Source organism: Arvicanthis niloticus, chromosome X (assembly GCF_011762505.2).
Source record: "Arvicanthis niloticus isolate mArvNil1 chromosome X, mArvNil1.pat.X, whole genome shotgun sequence".
In the NCBI taxonomy this organism is placed as follows: Eukaryota; Metazoa; Chordata; class Mammalia; order Rodentia; family Muridae; genus Arvicanthis; species Arvicanthis niloticus.
In genome coordinates this window covers 99002231-99022697 of record NC_047679.1, presented here as the reverse complement: position 1 = coordinate 99022697, position 20467 = coordinate 99002231, and the positions used below count along the sequence as shown (strand labels likewise).

Genomic DNA, 20467 nt, shown 5'->3' with positions numbered 1-20467 from the left:
ACTCTGGAATCCAATAAAGATGCTAAACTAGAAGCCATGATATATGTGCAAAGGAACTGTAGGGTTAAAAAAGAGAGAAATTTTTAAAAATTTAATGAAGAAGAAGAAGGAGAAGGAGAAGGAGAAGGAGAAGAACAAGAAGAAGAAGAACAAGAAGAAGAACAAGAAGAACAAGAAGAACAAGAAGAAGAAGAAGAAGCTCTGACATGACATTATGAGACAAGGAACCTTCAAATGTGTCCTTGATGAGATCCTTTGAATTGGGGCATTACTTCTGGGCATGCAGCTTACCTTTAAGAGTACTTTGTTTCCTCAGTGAGACTCCCCTGCAGAAAACGAAATTTCATTTGCCAGTGTTTATCAATTGGAGATAGCTTATGGCTTAGGGACGGGACCATGTGTCCTTTTCCTCTTTCAGCTGGAGGACGCCATCTGGCGTACACCCGCGCAAGCCGCATGCATGCTGCCTCAGTCTCTGTGTGTTCATATGTGTTTTGATACTGTTGATTTAGAGAACCTTGTTCTTCTGGTGTCCTCCATACTCTCTGGCTCTTACACTCTTTCTGCCTCCTCTTTTGCAGGGTTCCCTGAACCCTGAGTGGAGGGATTTTGATGGAGACATCACATTTAGGGCTGTGTGTTCCAAGGTCTCACTTTGGGCCCAGTGTTTAGCTGTGTGTCTCTGTATTTGTTCCCATCTGCTACAGAAGGACATTTCTCTGATGATGGTGGTTGAGAAGGACACTGATCTATGAGGATACAACAGTGTCATTAGCACTAATTTTATTGCTACATTCATTTAGTAGAACAGTAACATTTGGTTTTCCCCTAGGTCCCCTGGGCTATCTAGTCTCAGGTTCTTGGTCACCAAAGCTGTGTCAGGTATAGGTTCCACCTTGTGAAGTGGGCCTTAAGTCAAATTGGCTATTTAAAAAAAAGAATCAAGCCAGGCAGTGGTGACACACACCTTTAATCCCAACAGTTGGGAGGCAGAGGCAGGCGGATTTCTGAGTTCGAGGCCAGCCTGGTCTACAGAGTGAGTTCCAGGACAGCCAGGGCTACACAGAGAAACCTTGTCTTGAAAAACCAAAAAAAAAAAAAAAAATTAAATCATGAAATTCACATACAAATGGATGGAACTAGAAAAAAACCATTTTGAATGAGATAATCCAGACCCAGAAAGAGAAATCTGGTATGTATTCACTTATATGTGGCTACTAGCTGGTAAGTCAATGATAAGCATACTACAGTCTGTAGAATCACAGAGGGTAGGTATAGAGCAAAGGACAAGGTGGGACAGATCTTCATGGGAACGGGAAATAGAATAGTTATGGATAGGGGCCTGCAATGGAAGGGTCAAGTTGGCAGGGAGAGCAAAGAGGGGCAAATGAGGAAGGGAATAAGGAAAGAGACACCTAAAATTAAGGCCAGTTTGAGCAGTAGTATGGAAACTTCATACAGTAGAAGCTTCCTAAAATATGTACAGGTTTGATCTCCTGCATTATTTTGAGACATCTCTTGTCACCAAATGAAGCACCTAGTGCTGGGACTGGGTTACATCTAATTCAGTTGTTACCCAAAGGGGTCCCCTAGGAGTATCCAAACAACCTGGACTGTTTACAAGACTATAGGTTGCTCTCCCCAAACTGATGACAAGGCTCCGTTGCTGAAGACAACTCCTATACAACTCAATGAACATGGAGAAGTCAAGCCGGTGCCTCCATGGAACAATTAAGCTCGTTTACAGAATCAGGGAGAAACTGCGGTTGTTAATTATCTTCAATTCACATTCTCTGGGAAATTTGGCCAATTCACAGAGACAAACAAGCACAGTTCCTGTTATCTTGAAACAAGCAAGGCTTGCTCTCTGAGCAGGAACAAGGTCATTTCTCCAAGGCAGTCTGACAAACACTTGCTTCTTCTGATAAGAAGGGGCTTTAGTGAATAGGCAGCAAGTTCACAAAAGCAAAACTTCAGCAAACTTAATGTGTTATCAAGTTAGAAGTATGCCTCTATCTCCTTTGGCTCCCTATAGTGTTTAAAGAGATGCCTGTGGCCACACCCCTCAACTCCATTTCTTATTTTCACCTAATTTAATATTTTCTGAATATGCTTATTAGTAAATTCATTTTAATCATTTTTAATCGACCTAAAAGCTTGTCACTATTTCTGCCCTTCACTATCACCCTTCTGACTTTGTAATGATATACATAAGAACATCTGTGGGAACCCAGAATGGAATCCCAGCATCTGGGGAAAAGGAGCAGGTAGATCTCTGTGAGTTATGAGCCAAGCTGGTCAACATAGCAAGTTCCAGGATAGCCTGAGCTACATAGTGAGACCAGTCTCAAGCAAAATTCTATCTATGGAAGCACAGCATCAATTTCCCCCTGACTACTTCTTCCCTACAAGATGCACATAGGCTTGCTTCTCACTCTCACCTAGGTGACAGCCGTAGGCTTTCCTTTGACAAATTCTGCTGTCTGTGGCTTCAGTAACAGAAAGAGTAAAAGGATCAGTGACTAGAAACTCAAACACCAAAAAATAAAGTTCTTCCATTATGCCAATTTTGAAACATAGGAGCTATCACTGCACTAAAAAAGGTGGAAATTGGTAAGTATTGGTTTCAAACCTTGGACAAATGGCTGGGGTCCTATTTAAGATATCAAAGTGGAATTTGACTACCAGGTTCTCCCAGCATCCCCCCACCCTTACATGTTACAAGAGCTCTCCTGGCTGTCATACCTGCCCTCTATCCTAAACTCTCCAGCCCAGTGGTTGAGCTACCTTATGTAATCCAACAATTTTGGTTACATGCCCCTTTACCTTTGGGCCTCCTGGCTGCTTCATCTTGTTCTCCTCTCCCTTTCCCTCCCTCTTTCCCCACATGGCTCAGCTCAGTCTGGTCATGACCACTCTGATTATGTCTCCCTTTTACCCTACAATAAACCTCTCCTCCACCATATTTAGGAGCAGTTGTGGTCTTTCCTTGTCTTGCCTTTTTTATTTCTTTTTTTCATTTAGAGTCAACAGGCACACTTGACATTGTAATTCCTCTTTGGACCACTAGGGGGCGACAAGAACTGGACACTTGACATTGTAATTCCTATTTTGTCCACTAGGGGGCGACAAAAACATTTCGGTTCCCATCTAGTTCAAGAAGGGGTAAAAGGCACTCCTGACTTTGCCTTTTCATGGAGGGGTGTGAAAAACAATCAACACTGTCATTACCATTTAGTTTGGCTCATTGTAGGTAGTATCACCCTGGGCTGGTGTCCTGGGTTCCTTTTTTTCTTCGTTTGTTTTTAATTTGATATTTATTTACATTTCAAATGTTATCCCCCTTCCCGGTCTCCCCTCCACAAACCTCCTATCCCATCCCCCCCTTTGCCTCTAAGAGAATGCTCCCCCACTTACCTACTTATTTCTGCTCCACCACTCCAGCATCCCCCCATGTTGGGGCATCAAGTCTCTACAGGACCATTGATGCCAAATAAGGCCATCCTCTGCTACCTATGCAGCTGGAGCCATTGCTCCCTCCATGTGTACTCTTTGGTTGGTGGTTTAGTCCCTGGGAGCTCTGGGGAGGGTCTGGTTGGTTGATATTGTTGTTCTTCCTATGGATTTCAAACCCCTTCAGCTCCTTCAGTCCTTGCCCTAACTCCTCCAATGGGGACCCCATGCTCAGTCCAATGGTTGGCTGTGAGCCTCCACCTCTGTATTTGTCAGGCTCTGGCAAGGCCTCTCAAGAGATAGCTATATCAGGCTCCTGTCAGCAAGCACTTCTTGGCATGAACAATAGTGTCTGGCTTTGGTGACTGTATACAAGATGGATCCCCAGGTGGGGCAGTCTCTGGATGGCCTTTCCTTAAGTCCCTGCTCTACTTTTTGTCCCTGTATTTCCTTTAGACAGGAGCACTTCTGGGTTAAAATTTTTGAGATGGGTGGATGGCCCCATCCCTCAACTGGGAGCTGTGCCTAACCTGTGGATATGGTTTCTACAGGCTCTCTCTCCCCTTTGTTGGGAATTTCAGCTAATGTCATCCCCGTTGGATCCTGGGAGCCTCTTGCTTTCCTGACATCTGGGATTTTCTCGTGGCTACCCCCAGTTCCTCATCCCCCATTGCTACACACCTCTTGTTCAATTTCCTGACCCTCTGTAAATCACCACCGTCTCCTCCCACACCTGATTCTGGCCCCTTTTTCCTCTTGGAGACTGGGGAGGAGGTATGAAATGAGGAACAGTCAGAGGGCAGACCGGGAGGGGGATATCAACTGGATTGTAAAAAAAAAAATTAAAGAATAATATTTTTTAAAAAAACAGGCTAAGCAAGTTATGATGAGCAAGCCAGTAAGCAGCACCCCTCTGTGGCCTCTGCATCAGCTCCTGCCTCCAGGTTCCAGCCCTGCATGAGTTCCTGTCCTGGCTTCCTTCCCTGATGGATTATTATGTGGGAGTGTTCCTTTAATAAACCCTTTTGCCACAACTTGCTTTGATTCATGGTGTTCCATCATAGCAAAAGTAGCCCTAGCTAGGAGAGTCAGTCCACAGAGGCAACAGGCACTTTTGACATTGTAATTTCCATTTATTCCACAGAGGAGCGACGGGCCTTTTGACTTTGTTATACCCCTTTATATGTCCATGAGATGGTGACAGGCATTCTTGACATTGTTGTTCCCCTTTATCCCACAAGAGGGCGCCAGACACTCTTGACATTGTTGTGTCCCTTTAATCCACCATGGAGTGAGAGGTAGTCTTGACTCTTGTCTTTTCCCTTTGCCAGAACAGGGGATACTCAGGGGTAGCCCCCACTCTCTCAGAGGAGAAAGATGGGAGGGGAGAAACTGTGAGGGGGGGACCAGGAGGAAGGGGACAGCAATCAGGATGTAGAATGAATGAATGAATGAATGAATGAATAGAGGGGAAAGGGCACTCTGGATATTAATCCATGAGGCGACGGGCACTCTTGATATAGTTGCACTACTTCAGTCCTGGTCGAGTGCCCAGGACAAAGGCAGAGGTGAATCTGTGATTCTTGCCTCATAAGGGACCCTGTTTGGAGCATAACAGGCCATAAGTGGTCACTACCTAACTTTTCCTACTGCCTTCACCCTACCTCACAGCTCACCTGAATCACCTTGCAAGCATCAACCTCCTAGAGTACAGAGTCCATCCTCGGGGAAGCAACCCACCTCCCAGTCATTTACAACACCATAATAGACTTACAAATAGTAGCAGGATTCACAATGACAGTGAGTGACAAAGGAGAATGTGTAGGTCAGTGTAACCCATTACTATAGTTGTGGACCTTCTCTGATGTAGAGTGAATCGGGAGTCCGGTGGGGGGGTGCGGGGGGTGGGGGACAAAGTCTCGAGGGCCAGCGGCAGGGTCCCACATTCAGGCAGCGGCTGCGGGCGGGCAAGAGGCTGCCTCTGCAAGGTTCAGGGTTCCAAAGGCTGGGAACCTGACGGCAGGCCCAGGAGACACGTGGAGTCCAGGAATTTTCCAAAGCTTTATTGTTCATGGCATGGTGAATGGGTGTAGATGGTTCTCACTCCCCCCCACCCCCAAAGCCAGGGGAGCCTGGCTTTTATAGGGAGGGGGAGGAGAGGAGGGAACACGCACAACCAAGAACCAGGATACCCTTCCGTGGCCTGACAGGTGATTCAATTATGCCATGTTTAAAGGGCATTTCCACAATACTAGAATCACTAAGATATTTGAGGCAATATGTTAGTAATCACAGAGGCAATGGAACAAACATGCTGAGAATCCACCTCTTTATTGCTGACAGAATTGCTGAAAAGTAACAGTTGTCATGGATGGCATATGTGGTCAAAATCTCGGTGCCTCAAAAGGACATCTTTCCCCCCATCTTACTCCACGACAAACAGGGCACTCAGATGTTGCTCGAAAATGTTCAGGGATTGGTGCTCTCCTCCTATTTCTTCTGAATGCAGCCCTCCTCATCTTAAACCAGTTCTATAATCAGAAGAATAAAGGGCTTAGTCAGTACACTAAACAGGATTCCACAGAAACAAACAAAAACACATACCTTTGAACATAAGCACGGATGTTTTGATGGCATTTTTTTTCCTCTGAGGTACTAGGGATCGAACATAGGGCCTAATGTATGCTGGAGAACATGCTTCTTCCCAGTGTTACATGCTCAGCCCAACCAGTGAGATCTTAGCTCACAAAGAAGCCCTTCATTTTGTATTTCAGTGAGTGATTGGGGCAATAGTAACACTTGTTACTATTCAACTTAGACTACAAAACCAAAGCTAAGCTAAACCAAGACCTGTTAACTTGCTCTACCCTCTCACACTCCTGGTTAATGAAGCTTTCATTTTACCATCGCTTTCCAAGTTCAAAACTCATAGCACTTGAGGCAAAGAGCTCTTCTCCCTGAATGTAATATGTAATCCTTTCTCTCTCTCTCTCTCTCTCTCTCTCTCTCTCTCTCTCTCTCTCTCTCTCTCTTCTCTCTCTCTCTCTCTCTCTCTCTCTCTCTCTCTCTCTCTCTCTCTCTCTCTCTCCCCTATGTCACTAGTGGGCGTGCTTCTCCCTTTTAAGTAGACCTTCTGTAAATTCAGTGTTGCTCATGGTGGAAGTTCCAGGACAGCAGTAGTCAGAGTTTACAAACAGTTCCAGGGAGAGAAATGAGGCCCATGTTCACTCCCAGAACACTTTCAGGATACACTTCTGGTGATGCTTAGAAACCAGAGCAGGAGGTGTCTGTGACAAGCTTTTTGGAGACATGCATGTTAAAACACCTGAGAATGCATTTAGAAAGGTCCTCTTTCCCCTGCATTGTGGCTGGCGTGTGGGTCACTCTACCCTCAGTTGAGAGCACACTGATGAGGTAAACTGAAATAAGGCAAGGCAGCTCTGTAACCCTGAGCTTCTCCTTTCTGGGGCTGCATTTAAATGCTGGAGAAAGTAAAAGAGCCTCGCCCTGTGCCCTGAGTGCCCTGAGCAGATCTGGTTGTGATTGTAGCCTCAGAGGCCTGCTGTGCTCAGCCATTGTTCTAGAAGCACAGTCCCCTAAACCTTCAGGGCCCTTCCATTAGTGAAGAAGGCACAGGGGGTGGGAACAACTTTTGTACTGCTTGGAGCTTCCCTTGCTCTCAGGAGAGATCACTTCTGAATCCAGTGACTTACAGATTCACTTACTGCTGCCTAAGCAAATGGAAAAAGTATTTCCAACCACCCCAGGTGAGAATCTAGCCCACACTGAGATCTAGTTCCCCCGCCACACACACACACACCATCAACAATCACACAAACCAGTTCTTCATGATACTACCAGGTATGGGAGGGAAAAAGAATTCTGTTGTCAGGAAGCTATTCACGAACAAGTTAGGTAGTTTCAAAAACATGAATGTGAAGGTTTAAGCTGTGGGCATGTGTCTGCTTTTGAGACAGGGTCTCATGTAGCCCAGGCTGGCCTTAATCTTCCGTCTTCACCTCCAGGGTGCCGGCATTATAGACAAACACCATTGTTTGTGGATTCCTTACATGTCAGGAAGACACAGCAAGATATACCAGGCAACTTTAATTCAGGCCTGTCATTCACTCTATTGCTTTACCAGGCACTTGTGAACGTTCATAATTTGTGCTGCTGTCCCCCATTCTCAGCTGCTGTCCCCCATTCTCAGCAGTCTGTTTAAACACATGCTGGTAACACTAGTACTGGGTTCAGCCTGTGCATTATTCGCTACAATGGCTGAAGATTTACAAATTCCCTCCTTCGTCCTAGAATTGATGCTTAAATTTGCTACCGAAAATGATACCACAAAGCTCATAGATTTATATAAATTTGAATGATTTCTACACCGTACTTAACCCAAACATTGTGTAAAGGGCAGCTGTTACAGGATTTGAACATTTTTAAGAAGTATGTCTATGCGCATACTTTATGCAAGCCTATATTCGCATGAGGTATAAATGTATATATAATTTTAACACATGCATTTATATTTTACTATGATATATATATATATGTATATATATATATATATATATATATATATATATATATATATATGTGTGTGTGTGTGTGTGTGTGTGTAATATATGGATGTATGTGAAGATTAAATTAGCTCCATAATATTCTTTGTCCCTTTAGCGTGTATGCTCTTCCATGCTGGACCTTTCTGACTCCATTTTGTATTCACAGACTTTAAAGATCCCCGCTGAAATCAAGGGAGCAGCAGCACTCCGACTTCAAATAGGTGCCCAAGACCTCAGATGAGGTTTGGCACGCCTATCCTCCCAAATCGCTTTTCTCAGATTACCTACCTGCACTCTGGACACACTGATATCCATCCATCTATCAAGATCCTCCCTAAAAGGAAAAAGTGTGCATGTTCAATCTATGGCAGCACGGATGAAATAAAATAGGCAAAGTACTTCATATTCATTTTTGAATGTGTACCCTGTCAACCCTTCCTCCTGCCCCCAACAGTGTTTGTAACATCCACCTTTGAGTCTTAATTTACCCAGAGTTCACCCACTCTACCACCTGGTATCAACTTTAATGGGAATCTCCTAAAATATTCATTAATCAAAACAAGTCATGGTCTAACATAATTAAAAGTACACGAAGCAATCAAGAGATGTGGAGGTGTAGTCAAATTTCAAACAGAGGCAGAATCCCACCCTCACTTCACCAGTCAGACCTTAGGCTGCCCACCTTCCTCTATTAGGGCCTTGCATCGCTCCGTTTCCAACCAGATTCATTTAGCAAAAAATATAGCACGAAAACAGTTCTATTCAGACTTACCATAGCTTTCACCATGCCCCAGAACCCACCCACAGGGGGAGGGGGCTAGGCAGTCTAGAGTTCTCAGATGCCCTTTATTTCAACAGGGGACACTAAAGGCCTTGGGAGAAAAGTCAAAAAACACCTAGAACTAGCATGTATTCCCTGAAAACTGGGCAGTAAGCCGGACAATCTTCTTACCTTGATGGGATATTATAGGAATCACTGCGTTGCAAAAGAGCATCTAATTCCTCCAGCTGCCTCTGGATGGACGTCGGGCGTTGGAGGGGCATCTGCTTATCCTCAGGCTTTACACTCTTCTGGCCCTCAGTGCCCTCGGCAACTGGCTCATTTTGCTCCTGCTCCATGCCACTAGCCCTGGTGCCACCGTCCTTGTCCCCATCACCCACAGGACCTGGAGCACCAAGACCAAAGTGGCCTTCTCCTCCACATAATTCTTCTCCTTCGCCTTCTGTCCCCACTGCTCCCACTGCAGGCTGGCCCTGTGCCCCTTTCTCCTCTCCCCCTTCTCCAGCCTGAAAGAAAGCCTCTGCTTTCACATCTGGAAAAAAGAAAACACAACAGGGGAGATCAGGACACTGGAGCTCAGTCTGCGCGGAAAGATCTGAAAGCCGCAGACTGAGCTGACAAGGGCACCGGCACTCCGCTCACTTCGGCCAGGGCACATTTGCTTCCCAGAGACCACAAAAAATACCAACTCAACACAGGTACTTACCACGCTGTTCTTCCGAGTCTTCCTTGACTCCCAGGCAGAGTAACCCGGCGATATTGCCACTGGAGCCCTGAGCTTCCATACCCTGAATATGATCAATGATGAAGTTATGCTTTTGCAGACTCTGAGCTTGGACCCCTAGTGTCCCCGGGAACAGAATGAGATCCGTAATCCTCAACCTGAAAGGGATCTCCTCTGACCTAAGTCAGGTTACAATGTATCCAACCCTGGGCTGGTCTTTGTGTTTTGCTCACAGTCCGTTCCTGTGGGCTGAGCCCTTGGGGTACACAAGTGACAGCAGTTTGGGGATGTAATGAGCATGATGTGCTTGCAAAAAGGACAAGGTTTGTGGGCATGTGGGTGTGCAGAACTTGGGGTGCCCAGTTACAGCTCAGCTGACTCCTCTGGCTTTGATAAGATATGTATGCATAACAAATCTCCAGAGATCAAACAGGGGCTTTCTTCCCTCCCTCTAATTCAGTCTGTACAGTTCAGCACCAAGTCTTTTTCTGGGAAGATATCTCACCAAGGCTAGAGGAGTCAGCTGACCCAAAATATGGAGGCCTATGTCGGTACAGAGAGAGAGAGAGAGAGAGAGAGAGAGAGAGAGAGAGAGAGAGAGAGAGAGATACAAAAGCGGCTTTTTAATGACTACTGTAAAAACCAGTATTCTGTTGCCCATCCCTGGCTCCGGCTACCGCCCTTCAGCCCGCTCCCCCTGTGCCATGAGCATACATACCGGAGGATTCTTTGCGTTTCCTCTAGTCCAGCTGGGAACGCAGGAGGTGATCCTGAAGGCTGGAGAGGAAATGGACAGTGTGAGACTGCTGGGAGCCAGAAAGGCGGAAAGGCGGAAAGGCAGCAGAAGCAGGAAGAAAGAGAACAGGGTGAAGTGAGAGGGTCATAAAGGCCCAGCATTGATAACAGGAACTGTGAGGAAGTGACCTCAGCAGGAGGGACCCAGAGATAGGACTGGCAGCAAGAGGTGCTAATCCCCAAGGGCATAAAGAATCTACACACTGAGGACACACAGCCTCTCACGGCTCTATCACGTCCACCTCACCACAGCTGGAGGAACATGCGTGGGTGCCCTTGGAGGCTACAAGATACCCTAGAGCCAGAGTTACAGGGAACCCCCTAACCTGTATCCAGTAAGACTTAAATTGGGAAAGTACTTATATAAGCCTGAGGCCCTGAGTTTAATCCCTGGGACTCATGGTAGAAGGGAAAAAATAGCTCCTGAAAGTTGCCTCTAACTTCCACGCGAGTACCATGGCAGACACACATGGGCTCAAGCAAGTAGGCATGAGTGCACGTGTCTGTGCGCACACACACTCGCCACACACACACACACACACACATACACATTGCATGTAACTTTAGCTGCCACGCCTTAACTCCGGAAATGGGCCAAGCTACTAGCCTCCACCCAGCTTCTCTTGAACTGTAAATCCATGGATAAAACACACAAGCACACACACACACACACACACACACACACACACACACACATACACACACACACACACACACACACACACACACACACACAGGTTGCTCATTTTAAACTTGCCCTCTGACACAATTGTTGGGCGTTACTATCTCCCACCTGGAAAACCATGCCCTTATCAATAGTCTTATCTCCGCACCTCTCCCTTTGCCCTAAACTTTAGTTGTTCAGTTACACCTAGTCCCTGCTAAACATTCTTGACCACCTGCTTGTAGTCCCTGCTAAACATCCCTGACCACCCATTTATAAGAGCGGCCACAGGCCACCATTCCTCCCGATATCTCACATGGTTGTTTGGCTTTTCTCTCTCCAAAGTATGGCGACTTCTGTCTCTTCTCCTTGTCTCTTTTCCTCCAGAGACTCGGAAGTCCAGCCTATTCTTTCCACAGAGCAATTGGTCCATAGCTTCTTTACTGACAGATCAAGAACCAATAGGGGAACAGAACCTAGCATCAGAATGACGCCTACACACACAGAGAGAGAGAGAGAGAGAGAGAGAGAGAGAGAGAGAGAGAGAGAGAGAGAGAGAGAGAGAGGAGAGAGAGAGACTGAAAAGAAGAAGATGAAGGAGGAGGAGAAGAAGAAGAAAAGGGACATATTTTAAAAGATAAAGTAAAAGAAGAATTTTGAGCGCAATTTCCCACTTTTAAGGAAGATGAAACTCCTAGGTAAAAATCTTAACTTTAAATATGTGCTTTGGGCTGAGTACGATGTTATACACTTACAATCCCTGATCTCTGGACATAGACAAAGGAAGAGTTAAAGGCCAGCCTTGGGTACGTGAGACCCTGAAAAAAAAAAAAAAAAAAAAACACCACATGCCCTTGAGAAAGTGCACATATTCCTATTTGAGTCTGAGAAATTCATTAGTGTGTATTTTCTTGAAGCAGAATTAATAGATTTTCATTCTTGTCTCTGATAGTATTGGGAAGGTTTTGTTTTGTTCTGGCAGTTTTGTTAGTGAGGAATGGATCTCAGTTTGTGCCTCATCTTTACCTGTGGTGATTTAAAATACTTAACCATTTGCTTAGGCAGAGGTGACCAATTTGAAGCTCCTTACACTCAAAGGTAACTATACGAAGCTATAGGGAATTACAGGTTACATAACAGCTGTTTGGGTAAAAAAAAACGTCTAAAGAGGAGAGACCACTGGGATGATGTCATTGGCTGTGCTCCTAAGTGTCCTGGGAATTCGGAGCAGCCCAGTCAACCCCTGAGGTTCTTCCTGAAACCACAGGCTAGGCTCACAAACAGGCCTGGCTCAGGGGAAAGAATAAGAATTCCAGTTTTTCAGGCATGTAAGGCCAGCTGGGGAGCCAAGAAACTGAAGGTTCCTTGCTCCTTCAATAGCACTGAGGGCAGTGTGACCCATATGCCACAAATAAAGGTAAAAGGCAGCGTTCTCAGCTACTGTTGAACCTTTCAACATGGATAGTTCCCAAAGGCTTCCTGAAGGCCTCCAGCTGTAGTGTTTAGTAAACATCCTTAAGTCATAAAAGCCGTATTCTGGGGATGGGGGATGTGCCACTGTATCTCAGAGGCAGAGTATTTGCCTACCATTTACTGGGCCCCAAGTTCAGATGTCAAGCACCAACACACACACACACACACACACACACACACACACCACACCACAAACCACACCACACACACCAAAACCCACACACTACACACCACAACATACACACCACAAAACACACACATACATATGCACCATAACCCACACGGCCCACCACACACACACACAGCAAACCACACACCAAAATACACACACAGAAATACCATACCACACATACAACCCACACACCACACCACCCACAAAGAAACACACCACACACACACCCACACACACCACATTCCACACACAGATCACAGAGATACATCATACACCACAACCCCCACACCACAGAGACACTGCAACCCACACACCATACTATGCACACACCCCAAGCCACATACCACACCATACCACACGACATCACACCACACACACCACAATCCTCACACCACACAACCTACATATCACAATACACACAGAGAAATAACACACCACACAACACACCACAACCCACATACCACACCACATCCATAGAAACACCACAAACACTGCAACCCACACACAACACACATGGAAACACCACACTGCAACACACACATAGAAATACCACACCACACACTTAGCACACCACAAAAACAGAAACACCACACAACCCACACACCATACTGCACATACACCTCAAATCACACACCACACTACGAGCACACCAAACCCACACATCATACCATACACACACAAACTACACTCTATACCACACCAAAATGCACAGTACACACTTCCCACAATGCATGTACCACACCACAAGCACACTGCAATGTAGACACGATACAACATACACACACCAACACACAAACCACACCACACATACTACAACCCCCACACACCACCACATACACAAAAACACCATACCACATACACTGTAACATCACACAACACACATCACAACACACACTCCACAGAAACACATACAAGACAAATACCACAACCCAAACACAATACCACACACACACCCAAACCCACACATCACACCAAACATATACCACAAATCACACATCATACCACATACACACCCCAACATACACACAAAACCACACACACACAACACAAACTACACATCACACCCACATCACAACCCAAATACCATACAACCCACACAACACAATACACACCCATGCAACCCACACACCACACACACAGAAAGATCACACCACACACACCCCATAACTCACACCACACACACAGCACAACCCATACACCATACCCGGTACATGTATTGCAACCCACACACCATATTACATACCAACTCCAACCCACACACCTCAACACAAACAAATCATAACCCTCACACCACACCACATACACACCACAAGCCACAAACCACACAAACACCAAGACCCAAATACCACACCACACACACACACACACACACACACACACACACACACTGCAACCTGCACACCACACTACACATACCACAAGCCACACACCATATCACATCCACACCCCAACCCACACACAACACACAAACACAACCCACACATCATACCACACACACCAACCCTCAGACCACAAACCACACACAGACCAAAACCTGCACACCAAAAACAACACAACACAACACACACATACCACAAATCACACAACACAACCCACCCAACACACAAACCACAACTCATACACCACACCACACACACTGCAGCCTACACACTATGCCACATAAACACCCCAACTCAAACATTACACCACACACACCATGACCCACATACCACACCACATACACAGAAACACCACACCACAAATATACTGTAACCCACACAGGACAACACACACAGAAACACCATACCACACACATGCTGCAACCCACACAGCATATCACACACAGACCCCAAACCACACTAAACACATACCACAACCCTCATACCATACCACATAAACACCACAAACCATACCACACTACACCCACACCACACCACACACACCCCACAACCCAATAAATACACCACACCACACACACATACTGCAACATACATACAATACCATATATACGCTGTAACACACACCACCTACATACACACCACCACATACACCTTATAATTCATACACCACCCACAAAACACACCCACACTCACTGCAACCCACACACCACACCACACATACAACTCAAGCCATGCACCACACCACACTCATACCACAACCCACATAACACCCACACACACACCCCAACCAACACGCCATACCACATACACACTGTAACCCACACACTATACTGCACACAGACTGCAGCCTACATACCACACCACACACAGAGAAAGGGCACAGTGTACCTATACCAAATCCCGTACACCAGAACCACACAGAAACACCACACCACAAACATACCACAACCCACACAACACCACACATGAAACCACAACCCACACATCAATCCACAAACATACCACAACCCACACAACACCACACATGAAACCACAACCCACACATCAATCCACAAACATACCACAACCCACACCAAACACTACACACACTCTACAACCCTCTTACTACACCACACACACACACCAACACAACACAAAGTAACACACACAGTGTAACCCATATGCCATACCACACACATAGTGCAAGTCACACACCGTGCCACACACACCTCAATGCACACACCACACTACACACACCACAACTCACACACTATACTACACACATATCACAACCCACACACCACGCCACCACAACCCACACATCATACAACATATAAAGTGCAACTCATACACCACAAGCACATACACACCACAACCCACATAACATACTACACACACATCCCAACCCAAACAGCATACAACACACACACACAGAGACACACACCATAACACACAGAGGACACCTCCCACAGGCTACACTACAGACACAATGCAACCCACACAACATACCACATATACACCCAACCAACACATACCACACATGCCACAACCTGCACACCAAACCACATACACACACCACACACACACAGTAACCCACACACCATACTAACTGTATGCAGACTGTAGCCTACACACCATACCACAAACACACACACACCACAACCCACCTGTCACAACATAACACACCACACAGACAGAAACACCACAGCACAAGACACACTACAACCCTCAAAACACTGCAGAGGGCCATGTAGTTTTGACTATCAAAAAGGACTTAATAGCAGTGTTATTAAAAGAGCTTAATAATTAATTATAAATATGATTATATTATTATATTATATAATTATATTTATAATAATAATTATAAATAATTACTATACTTTAGGAATTCTTATAAGATCATCATTAAGAATCAAGAAGTCATCTACTTACATCACTGCAAGGCAGTACATCTTTGTTTTTATGCAGAGATCTATTCATAAGGGTGGGCTGATACATAGTGATTGAGATATAGATAGACAGACAGACAGACAGACAGACAGATAGATACATAGATAGATATACATATATATTATATAAATATATTATATATCTATATATCCATATATCCATATTCTATCTATCTATCTATCTATCTATCTATCTATCTATCTATCTATCTATCTATCTATCTGGAAAAGCATGTTAATACCAGGAATCTTTCCTAAAATGAATTTCTCCTGGGCCTTGCCTATAGGAGCAAATCCTGGTGGATTATAATCTAAAGCAGATTCATCACAGAAAGATCACCTGCTAGTTATTAGCTTCTCCTATGTTGGCTCCTGACAAGGCAGTATCTCTGGCACTCACAACAATGGTGCTTGATCTCCTTCAGACATTGCTGCTGGAACAGATTAATGATTCAATCACCACGCTAGAGAAGAGCTTAGAAATGTAGATAGTCAGCAATAACCACCACCCTTAGAAATCATTTGGAAAAATAAAATTGTTAGTGAAGCCAGATTGAGATGTTTTTGCTATTGGCTCTGATGTAGAAAATCTTAGGGAACTATCTGAAGTTCAGAAATGCATATTCTTGTCAGCTAAGCTCGGGACCTTATAAAAGGTCAGGGAACAAGAACAATGGTAGCACTGGTTGATGTGACTCTCACTGAGGCTGGACTGGTTATAATAATTGATTTCTTATACCCATTTTTGCCCTCGGCTTTCTGATACCATTTAATAAGAACTGCTGATGAGTACATATGCATTCTGAGAATTTAAAGTAGATGTGACAGAATTTTATATATGAAAGTTCAGATTTGTGATTATTTTCAGATTCTTATGAGATTACTTTTAAAGATAAATAATAAAATACTATCTCTTTTGTAATCACAAAGTGCTGCCTGCCAGTAAGAGAACCTGGCTGAGAAAACTACCTTGCTTGTTTACACTTTGTTAATCTATAACAAGTTGTTTGGTTGTGAATGTACATGAGGTTTGGGAAATAATTTATTTTCTTTTCATATCCTATGCAATGTTGTTTCTTGTAAAGGTATTGGGGAACATATTTTTTCACAATCATTTACTAGAAGAAACTAGAACGTACTCACATTGTAATCTTATACTTTTTGAAAGATTTTGCTGAGATATATAAGCCTTGGAAGAAAGCATAAAGTATGGTATGGTGTGGTTTCTCCCATCTATTAACTCTGTGTGTATGTGTGTGTGTGTGTCTGTGTGTGTCTGTGTGTGTGTGTAAAATATCTCTCTCTCTCTCTCTCTCTCTCTCTCTCTCTCTCTCTCTCTCTCTCTCTCTCTCTCTCATCTTTCTCACCACCCCCAAGGAGATAAAAGAGTTCATAGTTTTTCTGCTGGCCACAGAGAGTGCCAGCCCCAGTAAATTAAGCTTTGTTCCCTCAGAAAAAAATGTAAGTAACTTCTCTAATCTCTGGCTGCCTTTGGTAGCAGTCCCTGTAGGTATCTGGATTCACTCTCATTAGTGGCTCTAAGCACTAACCCCAACAGCTGCCTGCCTCCATTTACCCACCACATGGATGCCAAAGCCAGTCATTGGCACAACACAACCCACACCACACACAGAAACACCAAACCATACACCTAAACCACACCACCAAGAAACACCACACCACAGACACTGCAACCCACATGCCATACCACACACTCATCCCAACCTATACCACAGCACACACACACACCACAACCTTCACACCATAGCACACCACACACCCACGGGATACTACACCACACACACCACACACACCACACCACACTCCCACTGAATAGCACAACACACCACCACACCACACAAACCACACCACACACACACTGGACACCACAACCCTCACACCACAACACACAGCCACTGGACACCACACCACACACACCACAACCCTCACATCATGCCACACACCCAGTGGAACCAGCACACTCTACCCCCAAACACCACAACCCACACACCACACACACACTAGAACCCACACACCACACTCACAGCACAACCCACACACCACATACACACTGTAATCCACACACCATACTACACACAGAGTGCAACCACACACCATCCACACACACCCAAATGCACAAACCACACCACACATATACACACCCAAACACACACACCACACACACACACCTTCCAACCCACACACCATACCACACACACATATACCACAACCCACAGATACACTGGAATCCACACAACCAACCACATACATACACACCACCACACCACACACATACTGTAACCCACACATCATACAACATAGCCCAAACCACACACCACCCCATACGACAGAGAGAGAGAGAGAGAGAGAGAGAGAGAGAGAGAGAGAGAGAAAGACTGCACCATACACACAACATAACCCACACACCAGACTCAATAGTCACCCAAACGCCCACACCACACCACGAATACACATCCCAACCCACACACCATACCACACATACCACAAACCACACACCACACCCTTGCAATCTTGAATTCCTGATCCTCCTGCCTCCATCTCCCAACACATGGTATTACAAGTGTGTGCTACCATGTCTGGCAGCTTTTGATGTTAGTGCCACTCGGAATACTCCATCTGTCCTTAATGTGCTTTACATCAAAGTCCAGTTATGGACATAATGGCTTAGAAAGTTTGACAATCCAATGCCTCCCTTACCCCCACCAGTCAAACACATTTGAAAAACAGATGGAGGACAGTGCTACGCTTATAACTTTGCACCTTTGATATGATCACCAGTGTTACTTAATCAGAAGCTAGTCTGTGAAGCAAGTTTGCCCCTCCTCTAGACTGCGTCTGTTCTAACATAATTTTCTAAAACATGGAGAACCAATGGTACGTGCATGACACATAATAGGCATTCACAATACTCATTATATTCTTGCTCCAGTTTTGAAAAAGGCTGACATACTTAAGACAGATCTCAGGGAAACTGCGCAGCCACCCACAGAGCTCTTGCAGAGGAGCAAGGTTTGCTTCCCAGCGCCCACAGGGAAGCTTCCAGTTATCTTCAGTTTCAGTTCCAAGGGGTCAGACATCCTTTTTTAGTCTTCTGATACACAGACATCCACCCAGGGAAACATCCATACACATAGATTTATGAGAGTTGAGTCTGTCCTAAGCAGCTTTCACATAAGCTGACTGAAGGGATCCTTTAGGAATGTGAGTCCTTAGTGGTTATCAAGTCAGTGGATTAGGAGTAAAAGGCTAGGCTTGAGATGCCCCCTACACTGCATCAAAATTCTCTCAAAGTCACAGCAAAACAAGCATGAAAGGAGGGAATTTAACTACATTAATCAGCAGTGGAACGGGAGGCTGTATTCCCAGGGAGCTATCAAGAAAAGAAAACAGGAGGGGAACAGAACTCAGGGTCAGGGCCAGACTAAGGATAAAATGTAGCCTACAGTTTAATCCCCCATTTTACCCTAGACACTGGACTATCAGCTCTGTGGCCTGGGGAGAAAGATAAGTCTAGATAATTTTGGTCTTAGAGCATGGGGCAAGGGTGAGGTCACTAAAATGCAGCCTGAGAAAGAAGAATTCATAGCCAACAACAAGGGTGGGGATATTTGGACAGAAAACTACTCCTGGGAATCCACTTCTGTAAAGGAGTATTCTGGGTGAACAAAACGAAAAGACTTGGCCCCAGTCACACAGGGTGTCCTGACTTCCATTCAGTGTGGGCAAGAGCTCTGAGGATCCAGAGCAGACATTAAGAGTGCTTGGATATGCAGGACAGCACAACTGAGCATGAGCTGTGCTAAACCTGGACCAGGCAGACACAAAGTCAGAAGTTCAAAGCTGAGGCCCAGTCTCAAAGAGCTCAGGAGAGACTGGTAGAGCTTGGTCTTTGAGATTTTGGTCAGAACCAAGAATTCTAGGTGTCTGAAATGAGGGTTGTCTCCTCGAGGAACTCAGGCTAGAGGGTAATGAAAGCATGCCTTCTGACACTGCTGTTTTAGTGCAAACATGCACATACACAGAGATGATGATGACCATGGTGGTGGTGATGATGATGATGATAAATTATTACATTAAAAAGAAAATATCATCAGCTGAATCAAGAACATTCCTCACTGTTTTACAGTAAAATAAAGACATCAGAACTGATTGATAGAACAAATGTGGTGTTTCTGTTGTTGCTTTGAAAGAGTGTGTTTTGAGTGACGTGGCAGTAAACCCATCTCTCCATAGTTGCTTCTGATTCTTGGGTCATCATGTAAGAAGAGGCATCACAGAGAGGGACATCCAGTCGTTTTCAGGAGTTGGAACACTCTAAGCAAGGGCTTTATGCATTCTAGACAAGCACTCTGCCAATGTGGCCACAGTCTCAAGCCCTAAACAGGGTCTTTCCAAAGTTGTTCAGAATGAGAAAGACAGTCATCAGTTCCTGAACACCTTGTCAAGAGTAGTTTCAAGGTGTACAAAGACAGACAGGAAAGGACAGGAACAACCATGTGCAGATTTGCAACT

General features: G+C 45.0%; 1 protein-coding gene across 1 annotated transcript; it reads right to left on the bottom strand.

Moving 5' to 3' along the window:
* Window positions 1-5763: 5763 nt before the first annotated feature.
* On the bottom strand, window positions 5764-11362 carry LOC117694358 (homeobox protein Rhox5-like). The gene is made up of 6 exons (XM_034485206.2): window positions 11299-11362; window positions 10242-10300; window positions 9506-9587; window positions 8971-9331; window positions 8307-8352; window positions 5764-5984 (listed from the first exon to the last, which is right to left on the bottom strand). The coding sequence occupies exons 3-6, from the start codon at window positions 9582-9584 to the stop codon at window positions 5838-5840; spliced, it is 633 nt and encodes a 210-aa protein (XP_034341097.1). The 5' UTR covers window positions 9585-9587; window positions 10242-10300; window positions 11299-11362; the 3' UTR covers window positions 5764-5837.
* Between the last annotated feature and the right edge of the window lie 9105 nt (window positions 11363-20467).

Excerpts from the sequence above, each read along its gene's own strand:
- LOC117694358 (XM_034485206.2), bottom strand. The coding sequence starts at position 9,584 with ATGGAAGCTCAGGGCTCCAGTGGCAATATCGCCGGGTTACTCTGCCTG. Across the intron at positions 9,332-9,505 it reads AGACTCGGAAGAACAGCGTG|ATGTGAAAGCAGAGGCTTTC; the intron begins GTAAGTACCTGT and ends TCTTTTTTCCAG. Across the intron at positions 8,353-8,970 it reads TCCTATAATATCCCATCAAG|GGAGGATCTTGATAGATGGA; the intron begins GTAAGAAGATTG and ends TTTTCCTTTTAG.